The sequence below is a fragment of the Blastomyces dermatitidis genome, assembly GCF_000003525.1.
Source record: "Blastomyces dermatitidis ER-3 genomic scaffold supercont1.1, whole genome shotgun sequence".
Lineage (NCBI taxonomy): Eukaryota > Fungi > Ascomycota > Eurotiomycetes > Onygenales > Ajellomycetaceae > Blastomyces > Blastomyces dermatitidis.
Genome location: NW_025544774.1, coordinates 6,631,576 through 6,653,622, shown reverse-complemented (window position 1 = coordinate 6,653,622; position 22,047 = coordinate 6,631,576). Strand labels below are relative to the sequence as shown.

At 46.8% G+C, this 22,047-nt stretch overlaps 5 protein-coding genes across 5 annotated transcripts; 2 read left to right on the top strand and 3 right to left on the bottom strand.

Annotated features, from left to right (window-relative positions):
- Nucleotides 1-79: 79 nt before the first annotated feature.
- Nucleotides 80-3,128, bottom strand: BDCG_00906 (uncharacterized protein). The gene is made up of 2 exons (XM_045416415.1): nt 3,105-3,128; nt 80-3,025 (listed from the first exon to the last, which is right to left on the bottom strand). The coding sequence occupies exon 2, from the start codon at nt 3,000-3,002 to the stop codon at nt 2,574-2,576; it is 429 nt and encodes a 142-aa protein (XP_045272151.1). The 5' UTR covers nt 3,003-3,025; nt 3,105-3,128; the 3' UTR covers nt 80-2,573.
- Nucleotides 3,129-7,988: 4,860 nt separating this feature from the next.
- Nucleotides 7,989-10,890, top strand: BDCG_00905 (uncharacterized protein). Its single transcript, XM_045416414.1, has 2 exons — nt 7,989-9,607; nt 9,698-10,890. Exons 1-2 carry the CDS (start codon nt 8,758-8,760, stop codon nt 10,786-10,788), a joined length of 1,941 nt encoding a protein of 646 aa, XP_045272150.1. The 5' UTR covers nt 7,989-8,757; the 3' UTR covers nt 10,789-10,890.
- A 742-nt stretch (nt 10,891-11,632) lies between these two features.
- Nucleotides 11,633-15,735, bottom strand: BDCG_00904 (deacetylase complex subunit Sds3). Its single transcript, XM_045416413.1, has 3 exons — nt 14,539-15,735; nt 13,514-14,393; nt 11,633-13,424 (listed from the first exon to the last, which is right to left on the bottom strand). The coding sequence occupies exons 2-3, from the start codon at nt 13,976-13,978 to the stop codon at nt 12,333-12,335; spliced, it is 1,557 nt and encodes a 518-aa protein (XP_045272149.1). The 5' UTR covers nt 13,979-14,393; nt 14,539-15,735; the 3' UTR covers nt 11,633-12,332.
- BDCG_00903 (methyltransferase) lies at nt 14,605-17,736 on the top strand. Its single transcript, XM_045416412.1, has 3 exons — nt 14,605-14,770; nt 14,848-15,461; nt 15,562-17,736. The coding sequence occupies exon 3, from the start codon at nt 16,232-16,234 to the stop codon at nt 17,108-17,110; it is 879 nt and encodes a 292-aa protein (XP_045272148.1). The 5' UTR covers nt 14,605-14,770; nt 14,848-15,461; nt 15,562-16,231; the 3' UTR covers nt 17,111-17,736.
- BDCG_00902 (uncharacterized protein) lies at nt 17,141-21,991 on the bottom strand. The gene is made up of 4 exons (XM_045416411.1): nt 20,269-21,991; nt 20,020-20,202; nt 18,787-19,952; nt 17,141-18,707 (listed from the first exon to the last, which is right to left on the bottom strand). The coding sequence occupies exons 1-4, from the start codon at nt 20,329-20,331 to the stop codon at nt 17,702-17,704; spliced, it is 2,418 nt and encodes an 805-aa protein (XP_045272147.1). The 5' UTR covers nt 20,332-21,991; the 3' UTR covers nt 17,141-17,701.
- Nucleotides 21,992-22,047: the final 56 nt, after the last annotated feature.

Genomic DNA, 22,047 nt, shown 5'->3' with positions numbered 1-22,047 from the left:
ATTACAAACACATGACGACTCCAAGGTTGATATTCGTGTGGATTAACTTTACTCTTGCAGATGGATTAGTGAGAAAGCGCAGAATGAACCCAGTTTGTTATACATTTGATTAAAGCTGTGGTGATAAGAAATCAAGATCCGGGTGCGACGAACAGTGATGAAGACGAAACCCGCTTTTTGTCCTTTACGCCCCCTCCTGAAGAAGAATCTAGAACATTAACTATACACGCCAATGTTTATAGACTAGAGTACTTCAATCTTGTTTCCTCCCGTTCCATTCCCGCAGCGTTTCAGCCTGGATATGATAAACAAGGGCACCCACCCTCTTTTGTCACCCTGAAACAGTGCCCCGTCTATCTATACCGCGATACCTGTTTCCAATCACCATGTACAGTACAGTCAGTACATACATGGTTACTGACAGGATAATACATTCCTAGTCACGCTGTAGGAGAACGAGTGCACTAGGTCAACTAGCCAGATAGACCGATAGACCCGGCCATGGACTTTTCTACAACCTCTTCTCTGAGCTGGGTATTACGTGTGAGAGATAAAACTGCATGCTAGGGCGCCTGCTGAGCAGAAGGCTAGCTCCGATCAAAGCAAAGCCATGCAAGATGGAATGATAATGATATCCGTTCATCTATGAAAGAGCATCTGGGCCGGCCGCTAGGCCTCTCCGCGATCATCTCATCTTATCATATCCCCAACAACCCACACTTCAGAGAGAGTAAGTATGTACCATGCATGAGGATGGATGGGGGCTGCGATGTAGCTTAGTGGTGCATAAATTGCGTAGATACCAAGTTTTTTTCAGCCCCGCAGATGGTGGATTTTCAACTTTCAGGAATAGTTGCTGCGGTGGTAGGGGGGCGGGGAACCCCCGAATAATCCTGACTCTTTGGCTAGGTATCACACGGCCAAACATCCATAAGCTCAGCTCTTTAGATAGCATGTGTCGTTGGCTCAAAGTCGAGGGCACGACATGAACCTAATCAGTCGGCATTCTCGAAGCCAGACCAATCCCGATTGGTTCAAAAGGGCATTTCTGGCCTGAGAGGGAGGTTTATGGGAGTGGGAATGCATAGTTGGAATTTAGCTCATTTACATATCAAGGTGTATATGGCTCAGCTGTTATCTGTGATACTCCAGCGGATCTCCGTGGAAAGACCAGAACATTTTTCGAGGAGTTGAAGGTGTCTGCTAGACTACTCCGTATACGCAGTTTCAATGATAGTGTCTATCACGCGGGAAGAGGGGATAAAGGGTGCTCGTTCGCTCGCTCGCTGAGACCGACCAATATTGGATATGAGCTCGGCCGTCTATATCCTTTTCCATTGAAACCTCAAATGGCATTTTGCTCAAGCGTCAAGACTAAAAATAGTGATATAGATGATCTGCGGCGCATGTTTCCCAGCTTTGAACCGCTTTTTTAGTTTTATCTTGAGGTATGGATGTACAGTAGCTGACCCCTAGATTAATTTCTCTCTATTTCCTAATATTGAAACCCAGCCGTCAAAACCAATTTAGGTTCAAATTTTATGACGAAAGTGGAGGAGAAACGATGTGTTTTGATCGGGAAAGAAACAAGCGCATCTTCGGCTCATCGGAGGCTGAGGGCTGGCATTAATTGGTAGTTACTCAAGGTTCCCTGTGAACTAGATACAGCCTTGCGCGTCCCTTCCCCTCGCCCCTCGCCCTCCGATTTTGGTTGATGGAGTCGGCTCAATTACCCTGCATAAACGGTCAATAAAAATAAATAGAAAAAAGGGAAAAAAAAACGATAAACTGGAAAGGTGAGGGTGATGCGACGCCAATCTCGGTAAACGTTCTCCGCGCGGCGGCGCACATGCGTTGCGATCTGGATCCTGATCGACGGGACGACGGCTTTCCCCCACTTTCTCAACAATTGGACAATTTTACATGGTCGCTCCGGTTGGTCTGGTCTCTGTTCAGAGCGCGCTTCTTTTTTGGCATCGATGATGGTTGTAGCTGGACTCCTGGAGTTGATATTGCGACTCCATGTCGACCCAATAATCAAGCCATCTCCGGTGCACACGCGAAGCGCAGCCTAGCTATCAGTCCACACAGCCTAGCCTGTCCAAGGAACCAGCTGCCATGGATGATTTTCCAAAATCTTATTATCTAGCGAATCATGTGTGCATTTCCCCTCAGTTCCCAGAGTAGCGCACTTGTTTGGCTGGACAAAAATGAAATATCAAGTCCATTATTGGCTGGAGCGTTGGCCTTCGCGACCTGAAAAATGTTTTTGCGAACCATCACACCCAAAAAGAACTTGAAGCCCTGAAGCTGGCGACAGTGAGGATGCGCGGCAGAAGCTAAGTAATGGATCTTGAGCCATATACCCAGCCACATCGCTTTGTTCCTTGATGGAATTTTGTGTCACTCTATCCATCCATGGGGTTTGACACGGTATTTCAACTGTTCATTGTTACCGATTATTATTGTTTTTCTCATGAAGACGAACCCCGACGACCTCTTTGCGAGGGGCGTGTGTCCCGGGAAAAAGGCACCCTAGATTCTTGGCAGTACGATGGGTGGTCATGGTCGTTTCAAGTATGGTACTGTATGCCGCGCACCCCTGGATATGCTGAGGGCTTATCAGAAGCAAAGGTGGGCTTCCGAAATGCTGTACCCTCCTGGACCATATGGCCATATGGCTTTCCAGCGGTCTTCGACTGAAAGGGCGTGTCTTCAAACATGAACCAAATGCAAATCACCGGGTTCACCGCCGTGTCCGCAGCCACATCCACGGTGAAGCAAAAGCTGAATCCCAGCCATGGTAACATCGTCGCTTTGTGTGGTACGAGTTCAAACCTCTTTCCTCTTGTTCCTCCCGCTCCCCGGGCTCTTAGCAAATGGCGAGCTGAGCCAGATTGTAAGATCTGGTTGGTTACCTGCTCGTGCCTCATGCAGATGAGCTGGTCGTCGGTCGAGGTACACGACCGTAACCGTCCCGAGCATGCGGGCGGTTGATGCATGCTTGCGCTAGGTCTGGGTGCCACTGACATAATTTCTCAGCTAGGCTCCCACACACACACACACACACACACACATACACACACACATACACACACACATACACACAAACACAAAACACACCGTGCCGTGCGTCTATTTTCTCTATCAAGAACCGCCAAACAAGAGGTCCAGGAGGACGAGAGTTAAGTCCAGCGGATGAAGAGGGAGAAAAGGAAAAAGGAAACGAAGCAGCAGCGGAAGTAACCGAGAGTTGGCGGCGGCTGCAACAGGGATGAACCCATGTAACAAAAGGAGATCTGTGCGCTTGTTCGCTTCGTATCTGCCCTTTGGGCTTGACATGTTTGCTTTTTCCTTGTTGCATCAAAAATTCTCGTGAGCCGGGTGCCCGGGACAAAAAAAAGATATCTGCTGGGAATTACATGTATTTTGGCTGACTGCGTATTGCTGAGAGAACGATATCCCCGGATGCATCCGGGAGGTCGCAAGTGCAGATGAGCAATAGTGCGTCTGCTCGTTGAGAACGTTGCATGACAAGCTGGAAGAACGGCCATCTTCATCATCAAATAACAAGCAGGTATTTTTCGCCTGTCATAACTGACTGCTGCTCTCTCTCAAAGTGGATCAGAACTTCCTCTCGATGTAGAAGAGGAATTGAGCTTCCACCTGTGAAATCGACTTATTGAGCAGGTTATTCGCTCAGACCCTTCCATCTTTTATCACAGCGCAAGCTCTCATTTTCATCAGATGAGTGTTGCTTGAGCTTCGCTTCCAATTCAGGCGATGTTCCATTCAGCTAAACTTTGTTGTAATGTAAGTTACTTGATTGACAGTTCGCTTGAAATCCTCCTCTAGTGTGAGCTTTTCCGCTGCAGGCTAGGTATTATTGGGAGTACTTCCATCAATTTTTCTCCTCCTATTCCTTACTTCATCAGCATTCATGGAAAATCAAAAGTGATTACTGAAGTAAAAGGTCATATCTATTGAGGTAGTTTACAACACCTGCTAATTATGCATCTACCTGGTAGAGTAGAGTGGCCCTAAGACTAGATAATAAAAAAAAAAAAAAAAAAAAAAAAAAAAAAAAAAAAGAAGACCTTGAAAAATCCTCATTGGCCAGTTATTCTGCTTTCTTCTATCTAGAGACCTCTCAGCTGCTAGTTAATAAATAAATAACAATCTTTCATGTATTTAAAATCTCATCACTATTATTTCGCACATATCAACAAACCCTCACAAGCTTGGCTTCATCAAAGCAGTAGTTTGCAAAGGCTGGGTGAGTCATTCTTGGAAGATATATTCAATTGCCTTATCAAGGTTCGATTTGCGGCCAGAACCTCGCTTCCAACTTGACTCGAAAGAGAACTAACCTAACTCCATTTCAAAGCTTATTGAAGCTCGTGCCATTGCCAAGTTTTATCTTTTTATATCTATATATATTTTTTCTTTTATAAACTAGTTATTCTTATCTTATTTTACAAACCAATCCCACTCCCAGCTTCCTAGCTGGGTCGTTTCGTATCACATAATTCAGGTTTTTTTTATTTTTTTTTATTTTTTTATTTTTTATTTTTTATTTTTTATTTTATTTTTTATTTTTTTTGGAAGCCCCTTCTATGCTCCGTATGTGGTGGACGCGGGCTGGCCCTCCCTCCCAGACAATCCCGCCTGGCCATAGCTCATTCCCTGAAAACTTACATGGTCCCGTTGGGCCTATCCTGTTAATGCTTATTAAGAGTGGAGTGGAGTTGGCAATGGCAATGGCAATGGCAATGGCAGGCAGGGAGGCAAAATATCATATATGTTGAAATAGATACCCGCCCACAGGAACAGGGGAGAATCTGGGATTGATAATGGATGCATGGAGGGGCGGGGTGGGTCGGGACGACGATGACGACGACGAAACCGGCGTCTGCTGCTGCTGCGATTAGAGCTTGTCAATCATGAAAAGTTGCAAGGGAAAGTGGAAAGTGGGAAACTGTGAAGTTCCATGGGGGAGGGGAGGGGGACTTTATTTATTATTAACCCGCTGGATTTTGTAAGCATGTGAGTAATGTATGTAGCCTTGTATGTAGCGTGTAGTCAGGACAAAGAGCTCTCTGATTTGTTCAATTTGGTCAACTTGTTTCTGTTCAACTCCGGTCCTCATTCCTAATTTTGGAATTCCTGAGGGCAGTAATGTATGCTCTGTATGCTCTGAATGATGAATCCCAAAGGAAATTGGTAGGGAGTAGAATGGCCTGTGGGGGAGCAATAGGCGGTCTGAGAGAGGGCCGCATTAATATATATGTTCAAACTACTCTGTATACCACTGGAAGATATAATAAGAGGTGCCGGAAACACATCCATTATACATTTAACAGTTTGGAAGATTATGAGTAGAGGAATTGGAAATGCACTTTCAACTCCTGGTCACCTGCCTGATAGACTCATATTCTCATCTTGTTGCTCTGAATTGTATTTGCTTCTTGTCTTTTTCTAGGCATTGATATTTACACCGTGGTCTGATGATGATATACAGTACAATACAACCATCCACCTACTAACATTGACAGAGGAGAGAGGAGAGTAGAATATCTAATCTACTATTGTTCACTTTTCATCTGTTTGAGGCCGTGAAGCTGGGTATAAAGTTAGCCGACGCCACATTTATATAACTAACTACCTAGGAATTAACAAAGACACCGAGACTCTCGGACGGATGTTGATGTACATTACTATACGGAGTAGAGATTCTTCAAATGTCATCTGCCACGGCGTAAATTGTTAGAGAGCTTCTAGAGGCCATCATCGTGTCATAGATAAGTGATCTCCGGGTGCTACTGTTCTGCTATGTCATGAGAGGAATTGTGAGCATCATTGTACAGTAGTTACGTGTAGAAGCTCTCCTCCGAAAACACTGCCAAGTGTCATGTCGCCTCCTCCATACTTAGCTAGATAACTTATCTATCATGATGGGAAGGAAGGTTTTGAAAAGCAAAAAGTCTGGGAAAAGTATCTTCACGGCGTTTGGTTGCCGAGGGCAAAGATCCTTGTATAAACAGTAACTAACTAACTCTAGTTAACTAGTCCAATCAATTTTGACAGCAGTGCAAAGAGTACCAAGACATTGTTTTTGACAGATGTCAATGCTCCAGCCTTACCCATTCAATTATTATATCAAGGCATTTATCCCTGAAATAAAAGGAAGAAAAATAAAAATATAAAAAATAAATCAGGTATCCGTCCGGGGGGGGCAAAGAAAAAAGAAAAAGTTCAAAAATAACAATTGTGGAGCCCCGTCAGTGCGGTTAATAGTGTTAAATAAGCATATAACTAAAAAGCGGCGGGAGAGTTTAAAAGCTCTTTACTGCTTTTGCCTCCCGCGAAACGAAAAAAAAAAAGGGCTAGACGGGGAGATCCATGTTATATAGATGATAGAAGATGGAAGTTCATCCATGGATGTTGGATGTTTTTTGGCTGCCCACTTTCGACCGAAGATTACCCTTTCAATCTCCGGTTCCAGAGGTTTTGTTTCGGTTGGGTTGGGTTCCGGCTCAGTTCAAGTTGTTTTTTCTTCTTTTTTCTTCTTTTTTTCTTTTTTTCTTTTTTTTCTTTTTCTTTTCTTTTCTTTTTTTTTTCCCTTAGACTTTTGAGTGTATTTTATGTTAATTGAAAAATGTGGTGGCACCTGTGAACATGCTTTTTGAGACCAAAAGAAGGCATCGCTGCATATAAGCTACTTGGTGGCTGGCTTTTCTTTTGCTATTTTTTCTTTCTTTTTCTTTTTATGTTTTTTGTTCATAATTCTGTGCATTGCTTCATATCTACTCTGTACTCCGTACAGACTTAAACTGTCATACAGGAACATCAGAATAAATAAATAACAATAATTAAAATAGCTCCAGTCAGACCATGCAAAATTACACAGACACATAAAGATAAAATGAGCAGTGCACACAAACAACAACAGCAGCAGCAGCAGCAGCAGCTACCACAACAACCATAGCAATAATAATAATAATGAAAGCACATACAGATAACAAACAACCCTTTAATTTTGATGTCCCCACGGCGGAACCGGTGTCAGTTGCGGGTCTTCTGGGCGGGCGAAAATCTAGACTGGTCTGTCTCGACGGCTTGTTTCGGTAACTCTGCCTGGCCGCCAGAGCCAGCCGACCGGTCACGTAAACCGAATAATTACAGGCACAACGTTTCAACATTTCAGCTAGAGAGAGGGAGAGGGAGAGACAACAACATATTTCTCCACCCCTCGAATCATGCGAATAACTACGCTGTACGCTGTACAGAGTACAGAGTAAGTAAATAAGAATAATAGTAGCCTCTCCGGGCCCTTGCGGGTACAGCGTACGGAGTAGTCAAAAACAGCAGCCTAAGTCACCGCCACGATGATCCACCGGCGGAAGACCTCTCTGGGTTACTCTGTCGGGCCTAGGGGGATGCAGGGGCGGCTGGCGGCAACGAGGCTTATCCTGATAGTCGCAATAATAAGAATAATAATGTGCATGAAGAAATGCTAGCTCTTCCTTCTTCCAAGGGGGGAGGGGGGACTTACAACAACAAGACAGATTATTGTTATTCTTAGATTTTTATTAGCTGCAGCGGAATTTATGATTTGTACTCCCGTATCCAAATCGCAATGAACAGAGCGACGACCGGCGGCTGAGGAGGAACTAGTTAGTTAAACGTACGTTACTAGGAACTAACTACATACATAATACTCCATAGAGTAGACCGAACGACCGGGTTGTTGTGTTTCTGTTTCTGTTGCATACCAATAAGTTACCATTATTGATACCGTACCGTCCCGCTGATCTCCGCCTGTGCTGCCCGATTCTGCCGCCGCCGCTCGTGCCAGACTTTGCCAGACTTTTGCCAGACTTGCTCGCCAAGACTTGCTCGCTAGCCTCTTTTTTTGCCCTCTTTTTTGCCCTCTTTTTTGCCAGACTCCTTCTTGCCAGACTCCTTCTTGCCAGACTCCTTGTCAGAACTCTCGCCTAACTCTCGCCTAACTCTCGCCTAACTCTCGCGTGGCCCAGGTCCGGTCTGGGCCAGGCCAGGGCTCACCCCGTGCCTTTGGTTGTCGTGTCTGTCGCCTCTTCTACTTCTACTTGTTACATGTACTTCTTCCTCTCCTTACTTCTTCTTCTCGACAACCTCATCCTCTCCTCCATCCTCAGTCTGCATTTGTCTTCCCCAATTTCCTCTCCTTTGCTTCTCCTCCCTTCCCTTCACGCACGCCTGCTCCTAGCTATCTCTCCACCACTACTTGTGTCCATTCCTCGACCAGCTTGTTTTGACGGCTCATAGCTTCACCTCGCTAGTCCATTTCTCCCCCCCCCCTCCATTCCCTCTAGAAATCTCCATTTCCCTCCAGTTTCTCCGCCCTTCTGTCTCATCTGCGATATCTCTCCAGCTTCACAAGCGGGCCTCGAAAACATCCTTTCAAAACGTTTGGTGGTTCTAGACCGTTTCGTTTCCGTTTCACCGCGTTCACTTCGCATGCTATCGTGCTGTACGCCTCGAGCTTTGTGTGTTTCGACCAGCGGCCTGCGCGAATTGTCGTTCGAATTAGCTGCTTGATTAACTTCTCGGCTGTCTGCTACTGTCTACTGTCTACTGTCTACTGTCTACTTGTCTACTTGTCTACTTGTCTGGACCTCAAAGCAAACCCCCGTTCTTGTCAGCTGGTTCGCAGGAGTCCGCGAAATTCTCTCCGTCGCCCTCCCGCCCAGAATACATACCTTCCTTGTGTGAATGTTCCCAGAGAGTGATAATGAGTTGGCCCGTTTGAGAGTCATGAATCTATTGGGAAGTGTTGTCACCGGCGATGCCTCAGAGCCAATTCCGGCCTTTGGAAGCCCAAGCCCTCTAAACCAGTCCAATGATTCGTCCTCCATAGGAATACAAGACTCAACTACAGTACAACAACAACATCAGCGGTGTCCGTTGCCATATATCTCCCACTCCCACTCTCACCCGTCAAAGGCCCAGAACAATCGAATACAGATGGCTTCCATAACCCCCAGGCCGTCCTCCAGGTTTTCAAAACGTAGCTCGTCGTGCGAATCACTCCGCACAGAACAAGTGCCCATCATGCGATTTTTTTCAAGGCGAACCCCCAATCTGCAGCTGCCACCCTTTGAATCCTTAGGCATATCAAATTCTTCCAAACCATCCAATCCTCCGCCTTCCTCCCTTCAAAATTCAGAACGTCCCCCATTTACCGCTGGTGAACCCTCTACCGTCGCCATTCATCCACCCTCGTCCCCCTATACATTATCCGAAACGCCATCGGCGCTTCCTTACAGCCGCTCTATTTCGCTACCTCTCACACCCCCAGAGGAAACCCTATCTGTCAAATGGAATCCCGAGTCGGATAGCCCTATCTCTGATGTACATTCAAGCCCCAATCGGCATAAGCCATCACAATTGGACAGTCTCACGAATGGGGATTCACATTCTCCGAAGGAGAACAATGGTCAAGCTTCAGACTCGGCTTCGCAGGCGGTGACATCGAATGGGGCCATACAACCAAGCATGGAGCAAATTCCATTCACTAATGATGACCCGAAGTCATGGCTTAAAAATGGAATTGAACTTGCTGGTATGTCCCACGCATTCCCATAAAAAAACCTTTTTTCTATTGTGTTACCTGGCTGTCTCGATCTTATTACTGACTTAGAGCAATTTGCAGTGTCTTCACTTAAAATTTCGAAAACACCAGGCCAAGCTGTACAGATGGTGTCGCAAACGCTGCCATGCCCGCCTATCGACCAAACCCCAAGCTCCCTCCCAGTTTCCGCGTTTAGTAACATCGTCGAGGAAATCCAACGTCGACTCCAAGCTGACCAGTCTCCTTATATTAATATCATTCATGCAGTGCCCCCGAAATTCAGCCTAAATAATTTGCCAACGTCTCCGCCTAGTACTCCAAACCGAATGTCTCCGGACGATGACTACTTCAATTTGACCGTGTTTTCTAGTGGGGCTCCGGTTCCTGCATATGCATCTCATCGTGACTCCATATCAGATGATTCACCTGGATCCACACATACTCACACGGCTATTGTCCCTCCATATAGTGTGCACATCTCCATAGTTGAACGTTATCTTCCTCCACCCTCGTCTCAAGAATACCGAAATCTGTTCTCAGCCACTGGTCCCTCCGTTCTAGTCGATCGTCTGCGTGAACTATCCCCTCAAGGAGGCAACCTAGTGTTGATCTATCCAACCAAGCAAGGCGCCCGCACATTCAAAAATGAATATCTGGGCCCAATTCTTGACCCCCTCCTTCGCCAAATGGTTGTAGTCAACGAGTTGTCTGCAGATATCAGCAAAGCCCTAGGCTCTATGCCCGCGATAGCCGAAATGGACGATTTCGAAGCAATGCAGAACAACATCCTGCGGCTTTGCGAGAACTTAAGACAACGCGAGTCGTCATTGGCTGGCCCAGCACCGACTCGCAGCTCCCGTTTCACCCTGGTTTACGGCGGCAAGGGCGAAATCTGCATGGATCGCAAATCGTGGATCGAATGGTATATTCAACAGGAAACACCAAGGGCACGGGACATTCTAAATGGTTATTGGCGGGTCGGTTACCAGCTCCCAACCAGCCTTACGGCTTCGTCACAGGGAACTCGCCAGCAGGGGAATCGGGAAATATCAGGCCCGTCACTTCTGCAGGTGCTTTTCCAGGGGCTCCGGAATAGGGCGAGTATCGACATGTCGGCTGATCTCGGGAAAAGCATGGAGGTTGGCGTTTTTGTTATTCGCAGATCGCAGTAGCTGCTACTAACTGGAGCAGCGAGATAGGAAAAATGGCGAAACCGTTGACGTTGAAATTTAATGGGACTACCCGTTTTATTATTATTATTATTATTATTATTATTATTATTATTATTATTATTTTCCTTTCCCTTTTTGCAAAAAAACAAAATGAAGAAAGGGCGGGAAATATATGGGAAAAATGGAAAAATAACACTATTATTATTTATCTTAAGGGAAATTTTGCAATGGCTAGTGCAGCGAAAAACAAAATTTCCCTTGGCTTGAACAGCAGGTATTCATTTGGCGCGTTCCCTTCCTGTTTTTGAATGTTTGGTTTTTTTTGCTCCCCAGTTTTGGTTTGAGTATTTTGAAAGCATTGGAAACCTTACTTCATTTTTATTTAATTTTTTTTTCTTCCTCTTTCCTTCTCCATTATTTATACATATCTAATGTTATTTTTTTTTATTTTTTTTTATTTTTTTTATTTTTTTTTAGTTTCCTGTCAACTCTTTTTTTCTTTTTCCATCTTTTTAACTTTTCCCCTACTTTTTCACTTAGAGAGAGAGAGGATTGGAATAGAGATGAGATGAATATAAGAGAGAGAAATTTAGCATTTATTACTATTATTTTATTCTACTGTATCATAATCATTAACTAACTATATAATAATACTTAGTCACTGTTAGCAATCTGTTATATATATATATATTCAAAGAGGTTGTAGTGTATATAGCCTGTGAGGCTTTATTTATACATAGATGTAATTTCATGTGTAGCAACACAGCACACACACTAAGTGAATTCTCAAGAGGCAGAAGAAACAGAGTTAACTTCGCCCAATCCTAGCAACCGTGAGAGGAGTAATGGATGGCCTAGATAGGACTTTTTCGCAAATGGACTGTGTTAATTGATATTAAACTTATTTTATTTTATTTTCATTTTTCTTCCGTTACAGGGTGCAGGGTGGGTGGGGTAGGGTAGGGTAATGCGACTACTAGGCTACGGTATATATAGGGATTGAATTGAGGCACGAGTATATATCATAGATACCAGAAAAACCAACAGGAAGAAGAAGAAGAAGAAAGAGGTTAAAATAGTTAATATAGAAAAAGTGGCTGCCGACACGAGGAAAACTCAATTGCGCCTTACGGATAGAAATAGAAAGAAAAATAAAATTATATCCCCCGCTTTAAGCCCCATTGGGGGGGGGAAACATTGGTTGGATACATATAAAATAAACGCAAACCCAACCCTATCCAGTTTAATAACGCCAACTTCCTTGGAACGCGAGCGCGAGCGCGAGCTACAGACAGAAAAGAAGAGCAAGAAGTTCCTAGGACCAAGGGCAAAAAAAAAAAAAAAAAAAAAACGCCTCAATAGTGAGACGGACAGACGGACAGATTTATAGTTACGCGTAATCGGGCTCCCCCGCCGCTGGCGCTTGCAAACACAAAGAAGAACAAGGCTAGGACATAGAACATAGAATACCAATATCAAATAACCGTCCCCCATGTCCAAAGCGTTAGGACCAGGTGGGGTGGGGGGTGGTTTATTGTGATTTGTCACGATTCCTTGCGCGGATACAGTCGAACCAAATGCACGTCCATCTGCGCGGGGAAATCCGGATGCAGCGACCCAAAGCGCTCCGAACTCTCCAGGAAGATCCCATCCACCATCTCCTCGTGTGCATGCTCGTGTTCGTGCGTCGCGTCCACGAGCTCGCTGACAAGGCGCATGTCGATCCAGCCGCGCGGTTTGCTAGCGAGCCGTTCGATGCGCGCGAGATCGTCCTCGATCTCGTCCGGCATGAGCGGCGGCGGTGGCGGCGCTGAGCCGGACCCGTTTGGTCGTGCGTGGTAGTTTCCGAGGATGAAATAGGGTAGGTTGGGCCGGGTGGCGGTCTTGTCTGCCAGATCGCCGAGGAGGGTTAGCCCCGATGTGCCTGTGTTCCGTGTCGAGCGTGTGGCATGGTAGCCTTGGCTGGCTGTTCGTTCCATCTCGAGCGCGGCGCTGGCGTCCTCCTGCCCGCTGCCTCCGTCAGCGCCGGAGCCTGCTAGGTCGTCGCCGTCGGCGGCGTTCTGTCCGTTTGTGGCTGGGGTTGATGCTTGTTTTGCTTTTTTGGAGGCAGCGAGGAAGTGGAGGGCGGCGACGTGCGCGCTGTTGCTGTGCATTGCCAGCTCTTTTTCGGTAAAGAGGGACGATATGTGATAGCTTGCGGCGTTTTGATGCTGTGTCAGTCGCGATTTTGTTCGGTCTGCCGGCGTTGACATGCCACCGTCGCGCGCGGGAGAACCGAAGTCATCCTCCAGTGGGCCTTTTCGTTTCCGCTTATTGGTTGTTTCCGAGCCAATTCCATTTCCCATGTCATCCATATCAACCCTATGGCGCGTGTGGCGGGTTTTTCGGTTGCTCTGCAGCCCCCCAGGACTTGAAGGGTTTGCAATAGAAAATTGATTTGGATGCAAGAGGAGAGCGTTGGTGTCAGCAAGGTCGAGTTGTTCCTTTTCTTTCATTAGTCGGTTTTTCTTTTGTGAAATTGACATAACCAATCGTTCCCTGATTGTCTCCCCTAGTTTGGCGCATTCCTGGTGTGCGAACTGGATTTTGAAGTCATGTTCCCGCTTAATTCGTGAAAATTGGTCGCGATGACGATTCTACGAAATGATGGTTAGATCGAGTCTTCATGTGGAAGAAAAGCATAGAATTGTGAGGAAATAGGAGTGAGTGGGGCACATGCGCCTACCATGAGTACGGCGAGTTCTAAATCCCGCTGCTCTTTCGTTTGATTCATTTCCTGAACAAAGTTGGCATACCATTTGCCCGAAGGAATCGTGTCAGGCACGAGATGCCCAGCCGCGGAGAGCTGTTCAATGAGCTTCGAAATTGTTTCTGGTGAGTCGCTCAGAGGTTCCGTGTCATATAGCTGGGAGCTGGAAATAAGGGTCATTTCATTTTGCAAATCGTGAACTTGTTTGCGGAAATGGTAATCGCGTTCGTTGCTGAATGTTTCGGTGAGGTCATGGACCCTATCTTGTAGGGCACTCCGTCTTTTATCGCGCTTCGAGACAGGTTGAGGGTTGGAGGTGGGAGATCTCGAACGGTTTCGAGCGTTGGAGGTCATCATGTGCGACTGGGTTGCGCCCATCCCGTGAAACGGGCCGGCTGCGGTGTTTGGGGAAACTGGAGGCGGGGAATAAGCCATCGGCATGGTATGGCTCTGAATCCGAAGATTTATTTTACTTTAGTAGACTATGAGGCTCCGTTGGAGACGGTATAGGAGACAGTTTGAAGTGGTAATCGATATCGAGGTCACGGCGAGGATACTTAAATGGGATTTTTTTGGGAGTGATAACGAAGGACCACGCCAAGGCGAGATTCCAGCTGTACCGCAAGGCAATGGAGAATAGTGGTCGGCCAGAAAGTGAAAGCACACAGCTATTCGGATATGACTATCGAATACTGCAGGCACAGAATATCAAAGTAGAATCAAAAGCACCATAATACCGGGGTCAAAGGTAGGGACACTTTTCGACCGTGCTTGGCGATAGGATGTAGCGCATGGATCGATGGGAGTTTGACGGTGTGCCGTAGGAAGACCAAATAATCATAGAATATAAAAAAATCTATTGATGCAAAACTGTTAGGAGGTATATGCATGAAATGGAATAGGAAAAAGTAGTGACAAGGAAAAGAAGATATTGGGCGGATGAGGCAAGACAGGAAATCAATTTCTGGTGGAAGTTTATTTACAAGACAAACAAAACAAACCTGTGACAGTGGCAGAACCTCGGAGCCCTGGAGACCGCTTTTGCTGCGACAAGCCTCCAGTATGAGCCGTATGATACCAGGGAAGAATTGAAGGCGAGTGCAGCTGTGAGGGAGATGTAGGGGTCTTGTCGAGATACCACTGATACTGGATATGCTCGTGGGGCAGAGGTTGTTATGTTTCAACGGAGGCGGCAGCTTTGCGTATGTCTTTACGGAGGAGGTCTAGGAAGAGGTGAGATCGGATCAACGCTGGCGCTCTTCCAAGGGGTATAGAAATGATGTAGCGATTGTTAGCTAATTCGCTAATAGATATTAGATATTGAATGAAGGTTTATGGATTGCTGAGGCCTGTGGACGGAGACGGCAATTGGAGTGAGTAGCCCAAACAGAGCTGCGTTCGAGCGCCAAGCGATTCTGAGGACAGGTTTTCGGGGTCGAGGCCGGAGGGAAGCGAGGATAGAAGCAAAGTAATATTGGAAAGGAGTAGAGATCGGATACAGCAGGGATGTGTCCAAATCTAAGAGTGGTGGGATTGTTCAGGTCCAACGCATGTTGTGGCTGCTGCCCGCTGCCATACACGGAGTAGATGACCTCAGACGAACGGACAGGGAATTATATCACGTGATTATATGCCTGGCGATGCTCCCGAGGTCTTTTAGCCATAAGCGGTCTAGCGCCAAATACGCCATTAGTCAGCCGCATCCGGAGCTCGGATTTCGGCCGATCCGCGAGATATGAGACCACAGAGACATCGAAACATCAAAGCAACGCAACGCACAATGAGAGCGGAATAACACTCTAGGCTCGCAGGTTGTACTGCAACTCCTCCGATCTCTCCGGCGTTAATTCTAAAATCTGCTGAAAACGACACAACTGCTTGGTGCAGGTTGATAACCAACAGTTGAGAGCAAGGTTCACTGGCAGTACGTTTCTCGGCCTACTGCCTACTTTGTTGCTGTATCTCCAGAGCTCTATGCAAAGGCCTTCAAGAAGTTGCCAATAATAACCCATTGTGTGTGTAAGATGAGGGGCAATTAATTGCAAATCATCTATAGATGACGTGAAGTGTTCAATCTTCAACGACTCAGCGTGCACCAGACTGGTGATATGTATCCGACGAATGCATGATTTGCAATCGCATTCTTCATTCTCCCATTGCACCATTCAGGCGTTATCTTATACCATAGCAGGGTATTTACGAATAAAGAAACAGGTCTCCAAAGGTATGACGCTCCCCTGACTAACCGAAGATATCGGCCTTTTCCCCGCGGCACTTTTTGGGGGATTGCAGAGTAGCGACGTGATGGCTAGTTAGCGGTGCATGGCTTAGTAATGTTCCGGGAGGGAGGGGGTTGACGAGACCAATCCGTGAACACCTGAACAGATCTCCATCTACCGTCCATAAGAAACACTATTTTTGATTTCAAACCCAGGCCCATGATATACGAGCCGGGATGTGGATTTCGATAGCTCCCTCACGTGCCTCCTAGCATGTGGACCACTCAATATAAATACTTCGTCCTCCCATATCAAGGGAACAGGAATTTATATCGAAATCATCAAATCCTTCCGTCTATAGTTTCACTACCATAGCACTTGCCAACTGTAATAATCTCCAAACTACTATAACCTACCATCAATTGTGTATCTTACATCCTCCTGTCTCTCGATATTAATTCCTGTTTGTCAGAAAATGTCGTCGACAACAACAACTACTACCAGCCCTTCTTCAACCCACCTTTCTGGCTCCAACCAGGATGCTACCTACATCCCCCGCGGACCAGTGGAAGCTCAGATATACTATTTCAAGCCTCCTAGTGACGGAGCTCGTCCCTATCAATATGTCGAGCCTCCTCCAGGGGAACAAAACCGCAACTACAGTGACACGCCGCACTCAGTTACCATAACTGACATTCGAAACAACGAATCTCAATTCACTCTGGACCGCGACGCCTTCCAGACTATTGAAAACGTCCCCTCCGCAGCAGAGCCCTCTTTCACCGACGAAGAGAACATAAAGTCAGTCTACTACCCCGAAGTCGAGAAGCTGATTTTCGACAAGGTCCCAGGCGCAAAGCGCGTTTTTACCTTTGACCACACAATCCGCCGCTCCCACGCGGGTGCCAGCCGTGGACCAGTTTTGCTAGCACACGTAGACCAAACTCCCGCTTCGACAGCATCGCGCGTTAGGCACCACCTCCCAGACGAGGCCGAGCAGCTGCTCAAGGGCCGCTATCGGATCATCAATGTATGGCGCCCATTGAATGGCCCCGTGCAAGCATCTCCTCTCGCCTTTGCAGCGGCAACATCAGTGCGCGACGAGGATGTTGTGCCTGTTGAATTCCGGTATCCGCACCGCAATGGTGAAACTGCTGCCGTTCGGTATAACGAGGGCCAGAAATGGTATTATTGGTCGGGCATGACCAATGATGAGAGGCTGCTGCTGAAATGCGCGGATTCAGCCGATGTTGCGGGGAAGCGGGTGCCACATACTGCCTTTGTTGATTCTAGGACACCGGCTGGCGCGCCTGGGAGGGAAAGCATTGAAGTGAGGACTTTGGTGTTTGGATAGAATAAAAGGTGGGGGGAGGGGGAAGCAGAGTGAATTTATGATTTGATTTTATTGATTATGGAACGAAACTACGCTGGATATTTAGCTCTGTTGACTGGGTTTTATTATTATTATTGTTGTTTTAGTCATTACGCGCAAATGAGGCGCAAAACGAGTGTTTTACATCTCCGTACAATAATAATACATAACATTATGTTAATCATCGATTCTAGTCACTTTTCGTCTTCTTCCAGAGTCTCCTCATCTGGAGTTGCTAAACAAAAAAAATAAAAAATAAAAAAATAAAAATAAAAATAAACTCTTCGAGGGGAACCAAAGACATAGACCAGACAGATATGTTTTATGTATTATATAAAGAAAACCTTTTGTTATCTGGTCGGGAGAAGAAACCATTTTGAAAAGGACAATTGATGCCCGCATAGATGCAACTGGAAAGGAGAAAGAGAAAAGAAAAACAAGAAACCTATTTAACCATATGTATGTATAACAAAGAAAATATCCGATAAATAGTGAAGGAGCAAATGAGAGAGAGGAATAAAGATGGCAAATGACTTAGATAATGGGCGGGTTAGCTCTTTACTCTATCTATAACTACTGCAAAACGCACATAGCAATGGTGACGGCAGAAAGGATCCACAGGGTAGAGGGAATGGACAAGGAGAAAGCATCTCCAGTTCCGGTGTAAGGATTGAGAGTTTCACTGCCGGTTGGCGAGACCGGAAGAGTGGCGAGGGTTGAAGGCTGGTTGGCTGTCGGGTATGAGGATGGGCCGTATGTCGGAACCTCTGCAGGGAGTGCCGTGGTGCCTGGAACAAGCCCGACATTGACACCAGTGGTTGCACCAGATACAGTTTCCGTGACGAATTGTACCTGTGGGACAGTGACTATGGTGGTGCGGGTGGTAGGCTCCGATCCGGAGACTGTTATCACTTGAGAGACGGTAATTGTGGTGCATGGGGGCTGGGGTGGAGGGGTAACGATAGCTGGGCCGCCGGTTTGAGCTGCGGGGGGTGTTGGAGCAGGTGGTGGGGTTAGAGTAATTGTTGACGGGATCGCGGTGATGATCCCAGGGTTTTTCGGGACGTCTGCAGCGCAGATGCCAGTGAAATAGGAGAGAGCGGATTGGATTTCATCGTCAGAAGCACCCCAGGACTGGATACATGCGATTACCGCGGATGTGAATTCGGAGGAAGGACAGAAACAGCTAATATCACTGTTCGAGCTACACTTTGGAACCAAGTTGAGCCAGGTGTTTAGACACTGTGGGACGACTTTGGGGCATGGAGCTTCGATGGGAATAGCTGGTGGCAGAGCAGGAGTTGAAGGGCTAGGTGAATCTGTAACTGGGGCTGCTGACGAAGGGCGAGGTGTTACTGCTCCTGATGGAGCTGAGTATGTGATCGGAGGTGGCGGCTGTGAACCAGCTGGATAGGAAGTATCGGGTTGGCCCAGGTGTGTAGGAACTGGACATCCCGGACACACGGTACCGGTGGTGGTCACTGTAATAGTAGAAACTGTATTAGAAGTAATTGTTATTTCGGCGGTACCAGAGGTGATGGTTTCTGTGACTGGGCAAGTAGTAATGGTGGTATATGTACTAGAAGTATTGCATTGGTTAGCATCCCTGGTTCTAAATTTCCAGAGTATGAATACAGTGAAGCCAAGGCTATACTAACATTTCCGTGATAGCCGAGTCTGACGGAGGGGTTTGCGTGACTGCTGACCCATTGGAAGCAGGTGGTGTTGCCGTTGATTCGCCGATAGGAGGACTAGTTGAATCTGCAGGGCTCGTAGGAGTTGGATATGCTGGGGTTGGGCTGGTAGGGAATGAGCCTGTAATGACTGGATCGGGCGAAGTTGGCGTGATAGTTATTGGGAGTGTGGTTGAGATAGCGATTGTTGTAGTGATAACTTCAGTAGAATCGGTAGGACATGAACTGACTTCTGGAGCACAGCTAGTAACAAGCATGGATGTGGTAAAAAATGTTGAGGTGGAGTAAGATACAACCTCTGTTGGAGTTGGGGTTGTTCCCGGAGGAGTGACGACAGGAGGAGCAGTTCCAGGCGGATTCGCTTCTGAGGGAGTGCTTCTCGAAGGTGAGACTTCTGAAGGGCTCGTCCCCGGAGGTGTCGTTTCTGAAGGAGTTCCCGGAGTACTTCCCGGAGGATATGATTCTGACGGGTTCCCTGGAGTAACTCCCGGAGAGTATGTTTCAGATTGACTTGCCGGAGGAGTGCCCGAGGGATATGGCTCTGAGGGTTTTCCCGGGGTAGCTCCTGGAGGGTATGTTTCAGATGGCGTTCCCGGAGTCGTTCCCGGAGGATACGTTTCTGAAGGCGTTTGTGGCGGAGTTCCCGTAGGATACGATTCGGAAGGTATAGTTACAATATTTGATTCCGAAAGCTGGGAAGTCGGGGTCAAAGACATAGGATATGACTGGCTTTCCGACTCAGAGGCTGGCGGGGAACTAACTGGGTACGACGAAATTTCGTCTGTGGGAGTCACTACGGGCTTGCTGGGGATTTCCGGGGGTCCGCAGTCGAAGGTGATTTTGTGAATTGCGAAACCACAATCATCCAGCTCGCTGTACTTAGGGAGGCTGAATTTGACCGACACTGCGCCTCCGCATTGTGTGTTCGGCACCTCAGAGCCACCCTTTGAACAGAGGGTGGTATGTTTGCAGGTCGAGCCATCCGGCATGGTATACACGAAGCCGATGTCTGTGTCCTCATCGACTGTGATCTGGAACGAAGTGATTGAGAAACCGTTGGACTTCCGGTGGGAGATTTCCGGGCTGCCATCTGTGAGGCCCCTTAACAGTTTGCCTTCAATGCATTTGCTCTATAAATTGGTGTTAGAAGTAGGCTCAATATCGTCAACGTTGGCATGTTAGGAGTGGGAATGGTACCTGGAAGTTACTCTGAGGTGGCTTTCGCTCACCGCACGTGAATCCCGAGAAGTCAAAGTCACCGAATGAAGAGAAAGATCCAAGTCCAAGGCCCGTCCAGTCGAATCCGGACTTCTGGTTGTCTGAGCATTTGTTGTCACAGTTCGATGGGCTCGGGAAGTATTTATTTGTGCCCCAAAATAACTATGCATAGTTGTTAGCTGCTGATATAGGGAATGATTTAGTAGGTTAAAGGTAAATAAAGCCTACCGTTCCACTTGCTTGCTGAACTACCGCCGCAACAATCACCACTACACTCAGTGCAGTTCTCATGATGAAAGCGGTACCTTAAACCAAAAGAAAATGGAGTTTAATGCGATATTAAAAGAGAAAAGGCAAATGAAAACTATATATATCGTGACTAGCAGCGATTTTTTGAAGCGAAAGAGTCGAGGCCAGCGAGTGACAGGTCAATATAACAAAAGTATGACAGGTATCAACGAGATGCAGAAGCACATGAACGAGTGGTGCCAATGCTCCAAAGACAACCACCAAGCAAAGAGGGAAAAAAACTGTCAAAAGAAGAAGTGAATGTGGTAAAACAAAAAGAAAACAGGTCAGAGTTGAAAGGGCATTGCAAGTATTAATAAATACATGATCTTTCTCCTGTTTTGAAAAAAAAAAAAAAAAAAATCGGAACTCTGCTCTTCCGCTGATAACTAGGGACTAGGCGCTGGGCTTTAGACAAAATAATCTAAATAGAAACTGAAAGTTTCTCTTGGCTAGGCGATTAGCTTGAAGACAGCTGTTTGCTGTTTCATTATTTTAGTTCACTCATGCTGATTTTCCAGTCTTGCGGTGGCCAGGTCAAACCTCGCTGGCTCTTGGTTCCTTTGGGCGCGAAACTTCCCTTCTTCGGAAGCCTGAGAAAGAGAGATGAAACGAGAGGTAGAAAGTTAATCTACCAATAAAACATCCTTTTAGCCTGAAAACATATAGCTAGAGCTAGTTAGCGTTGCGAGAAACATCTCTCTTCCTCTTTTCCCCTCAGAGAGGAGTAGCATGTTGACAGTTCAAGATCGAAACGCCGGTAATTGACTGGTCAATGGACATTACGAAGCTGCCAGAGGTTGTCGGCAAGGATGCGCCGAGATCCTGTGCCTGACTTGACTGGTGCCTGGTGGAACCCGGAAACCCGCTGCGATCGCCAAGCTGTCTAGCTTGCTGGTAGAATCGGCACGTCGTCGCCGTATTTTCTCTGTGTTTGGCTGGAAGAGCTCCATTTCGAGGAGGCTTATTTTTGCGTGTTGCATCTGGCCCCTTCCAGAGTCACTGGACTCGCTGGCTTTCTCGCTTGCCCTCTCAAACGCCTAGGAAAACCTTAACCGCCTGCAGGTACGCGGCGTGAAGATTCGTGTCGCAACCTTGGCCATCTGCACGACATTAGCTAGTAGGCTGGTGGCTTGATCATAATAGAAGTATTATTAGAACGCCGGCGATCTTGTGGAAGTTCTTGTTGATTGATCTCCCATGGCGCTTAGCAGGATCAGGCATGGGCGTCATCTCTGAGCCCAGGAACGGGTTTCCCAGATGAGTTGTAATAGAGGCGTAGGAAAATCGAATACAAATCCTCCTATTTATGAAAAGCTCGTTAGCTGTAGGATCCTCCTTTACGAGTGCCTGATGAAACCGCGAAGCTCTAAATGTAGTTAGTTCATCGAGTGTTGTGCGGTGTGGAGACTGGTGATCGGGGCTGCAACTCAGACTGTTTGAGCCCCTCGTTGCGGGCGCCGACGAACCAGAACGGAGCATGAGAGTTTCTCGACTTGAAACAGCCACGCAGTCTAGAGCTGGATTTGCTGTCCTCACAGATGAGACTGGTCGCTGGGTTAGTTAAGCCATGCAAGCTGCTTTCGAAGGGGTAGTTAGTGGTGGAAGAACCTAGGATGGAGTTAAAACTGGGAAGCTGGCTAAAGCCTATCGTTACGCTGGCGAGTCTTTTGTTGGAATTAAGTTACCTAGAATAGCGCCAGTACAGATTCGTCCAAA

Coding starts and splice junctions, on each gene's coding strand:
- BDCG_00906 (XM_045416415.1), bottom strand. CDS start 3,002: ATGCATCAACCGCCCGCATGCTCGGGACGGTTACGGTCGTGTACCTCG.
- BDCG_00904 (XM_045416413.1), bottom strand. CDS start 13,978: ATGCCGATGGCTTATTCCCCGCCTCCAGTTTCCCCAAACACCGCAGCC. Junction 13,425..13,513: donor TAGAACTCGCCGTACTCATG/GTAGGCGCATGT, acceptor ATCATTTCGTAG/AATCGTCATCGCGACCAATT.
- BDCG_00905 (XM_045416414.1), top strand. CDS start 8,758: ATGTTCCCAGAGAGTGATAATGAGTTGGCCCGTTTGAGAGTCATGAAT. Junction 9,608..9,697: donor AAATGGAATTGAACTTGCTG/GTATGTCCCACG, acceptor AGCAATTTGCAG/TGTCTTCACTTAAAATTTCG.
- BDCG_00902 (XM_045416411.1), bottom strand. CDS start 20,331: ATGAGAACTGCACTGAGTGTAGTGGTGATTGTTGCGGCGGTAGTTCAG. Junction 20,203..20,268: donor TTCAGCAAGCAAGTGGAACG/GTAGGCTTTATT, acceptor AACTATGCATAG/TTATTTTGGGGCACAAATAA. Junction 19,953..20,019: donor CACCTCAGAGTAACTTCCAG/GTACCATTCCCA, acceptor ACCAATTTATAG/AGCAAATGCATTGAAGGCAA.
- BDCG_00903 (XM_045416412.1), top strand. CDS start 16,232: ATGTCGTCGACAACAACAACTACTACCAGCCCTTCTTCAACCCACCTT.